Source organism: Myotis davidii, unplaced genomic scaffold, assembly GCF_000327345.1.
Source record: "Myotis davidii unplaced genomic scaffold, ASM32734v1 scaffold424, whole genome shotgun sequence".
Lineage (NCBI taxonomy): Eukaryota > Metazoa > Chordata > Mammalia > Chiroptera > Vespertilionidae > Myotis > Myotis davidii.
The window spans coordinates 475,637-478,456 of NW_006295827.1; the positions used below are offsets into that span (position 1 = coordinate 475,637).

The 2,820-nt window shown below is 37.9% G+C and overlaps 1 protein-coding gene across 1 annotated transcript in view; it reads left to right on the forward strand.

The window, feature by feature from the left end:
* LOC102774018 (S-adenosyl-L-methionine-dependent tRNA 4-demethylwyosine synthase) overlaps window positions 1-1,961 on the forward strand; it is a 108,316-nt gene extending 106,355 nt beyond the window's left edge. The window contains exon 16 of the mRNA XM_006770850.2: window positions 797-1,961. Coding sequence (XP_006770913.1) covers window positions 797-1,018 — 222 coding nt within the window. The 3' untranslated portion in view covers window positions 1,019-1,961. The remainder of the gene's footprint in view (window positions 1-796) is intronic.
* Window positions 1,962-2,820: the final 859 nt, after the last annotated feature.

Below are 2,820 nucleotides of genomic sequence, written 5' to 3' on the forward strand. Positions count from 1 at the left end.
GGTAAAATGAAATTTTATTATTTGCGATAGCTTAGGGGGTATTATGCTAAGTGAAATATGTCAGACAGGGAAAGGTAAATACCATATGATTTCACTTACAAATGAATCTAAAAAAACAAAGTAAATGAACAAATAAAACAGAAATAGATTCATAGATAAGAGAAGAGACTGATGATTGCCAGAGGCAAGGAAAGTCGGGATGGATGAAAAAGGTGAAGGGAATTATAAGTACAAATTGATGATTAGAAAATAGTTATGGGGAGGTAAAGTAAACCATAGGGAATATGTCATATTGTAATAACTATGTATGGTGCCAGGTGGGTACTTGAACTATCAGGAGGGTCACTTTGCAAAGTATATGCTTGTGCACCTGAAACTAATACAAAATAATATTGAATGTAAACTAATTGAAAGTGAAATTTTAATAAAAGAAAAAATAGTGACAAGAAAAATTAGAATTAGCTTGACCATTAACACCTGATAACGCCAAAAACGTAGTTAATCCTCTTTCATTGATATCGCTCAAGATATCAATTGAAACTTGACTTTCAATTCCGGAATGTATTCTTTATTCAGTAGTTTGGTCTTTCAGGTTCAGTTTGGCTGGAGTCCTAAGGTAACAGAGATTCTCCTCTGACTATTTTGCTCTGATATGTAACCATATCTGAAGCATGAAATAAATTTTCTTTATCACGATAGGGATGAAGATCAGGCTCATTTTTAACTTTTTGGTATTTATTTGATTTTTCTTAATGGATATATTTAATTCTGACCTGTTAACTGTTTTCCTTTCTAGTTTAAGATTGATAGCGAATGGTGGACGTGGATTGATTATAACCGCTTCCAGGAGCTCATCCAGGAATATGAAGACAGTGGTGGATCAAAGACTTTCAGCACCGAGGATTATATGGCCAAAACTCCACACTGGGCTTTATTTGGTGCCAACGAAAGAGGCTTTGATCCCAAGGACACACGATTTCAGAGGAAGAACAAATCAAAGGATATTTCTGGATGTTGAGATTGTCTGCATTTAGGATACTGAAGGACAAAAACTGACGGCCCCAGTGGATTCTCAGACTCCACTGTGAGCTTTTCAAGGAAAATTACACAAATTATATTTCATACCCAGGATACTGTAAGGCAGAACCTGGGGATGCAAGTCATGTCCTGGGACTGAGGAGACAGCATCACTCTTGGAGTTCCACAGTCTCACCATTTCTTTCCAGAACTCAGTCCCTTTTCTGATTTTCCTTCTGAGAAGAAATTCACAGTGGGGGGCGGGGGAGGGGAGAGTATACATACTCATTATTAGGATTTAACTGACAGTTTGAGTTATAATTAGTAACACCCCCCTTAGAATGCTATTCATGTTGTACGGAATGAGTATCTTCCTCTTCCCCTCGCGGCTATAGCCCTTGTGGATTGTACGGCCCTGAGGTAAGTATATCCACTCCCTTCTTATATCTGAAAGTAACTTAAGTTGTCATAATTTCTCAGTTATTTTAAAATACTGCATATATTACTTCAAATTTTTTAGTGCCAACCCTTTAGAAACTGAATTGGTTTTAAAACTGGACTAGATATCATTCCATTCCCAAATTGCCATAGAGGGTAATATATGGGCTGGATTAGAGTGAAAGCTCTTTTCTATAAGAGGAATTGCCATCTGATGTCATTCAATAGTTAGTCTCACAAACCTTGAAACAATGAGTACAATTTGCTTTTTGTTTAAAAAGTCAGTGTTTAAGCCTCGTATGAGTACACATATAGCAGGTCTGACCATCTTCTTTCGCTCTTGTTGCCTTAGGTAGTTTAGTCAGAATGTTCTTTAAGGTTCAAGTTTTTTCTCATTGTAAACATGAAATACTCAATAGCTTTTTAAAGTATTATAGTTATTTTTTAAATTTCTTTATCCTAAAAATTTTATTAATAAAAAATCTTTTGTAGACATTTAGAACACAGATTTCTTTTGAGTGTTTGTTTTAAAGATGCTTCTAGACTTATCAGAAACACTTTCTTCTTATCTATCAGTATTTCATTCAGATCTCTCTTCTCTGCTGGAGTAAAATTCACACATAATATAATCCACCTACTTATTTAGTTGCAAATTGGCCCTGTATTTCTAAGTCAGAGAGTCACAATACTTCTCTCTTTTGTGACACAGGATGGGATAGTGACAAAGTACCACAGAAATCATAAAACACATCTTCAAGCCTATGTTCAGCTTCCTGTTCTGTTGGCTTACGAGAGACGAGCTGGGGGTGGCCTAGCTCAGGGAGGCAGGATCTCATTGAAACTCAGGTATGCTAGTGGTCACGAACAGAAATGGAAAAACACCTTGAAGTAGAATGAAATGTTAAAAAACAAAACAAATAAACAAGAGGTTATACTAAGGAGCCCACAGGTGAGCTCCTATTTGTGATAGGTAACCAAGCAGCCAGTTGTTGGAAAATACCTCAGGGACTGCAACGAGGAGGAGGCAGAGCCTGCAGGGCTTTGGACCATCCCCCAGCCTCCATTTCTTTTTTAAGTTTTTTTGGATAGTCATCACTCGAGGATATCTTTTTCCATTGATTTTTAGAGAGAGTGGAAGGGAGGGAGGAAGGTGAGGAAGAGAGAGAGAAACATCCGATGTGAGAGAGAAATATGTATTGGATGCCTCCGGAAAGCACCCCAACTGGGTCCGGGGATTGAACCTGCAACCCAGGTACATGCCTTTGACTGGAATTGAACCTGCACCTTTCAGTCCATGGGCCAATGCTCTAACCCAGTGATGGCGAACCTTTTGAGCTCGGCGTGTCAGCATTTTGAAAAACCCTA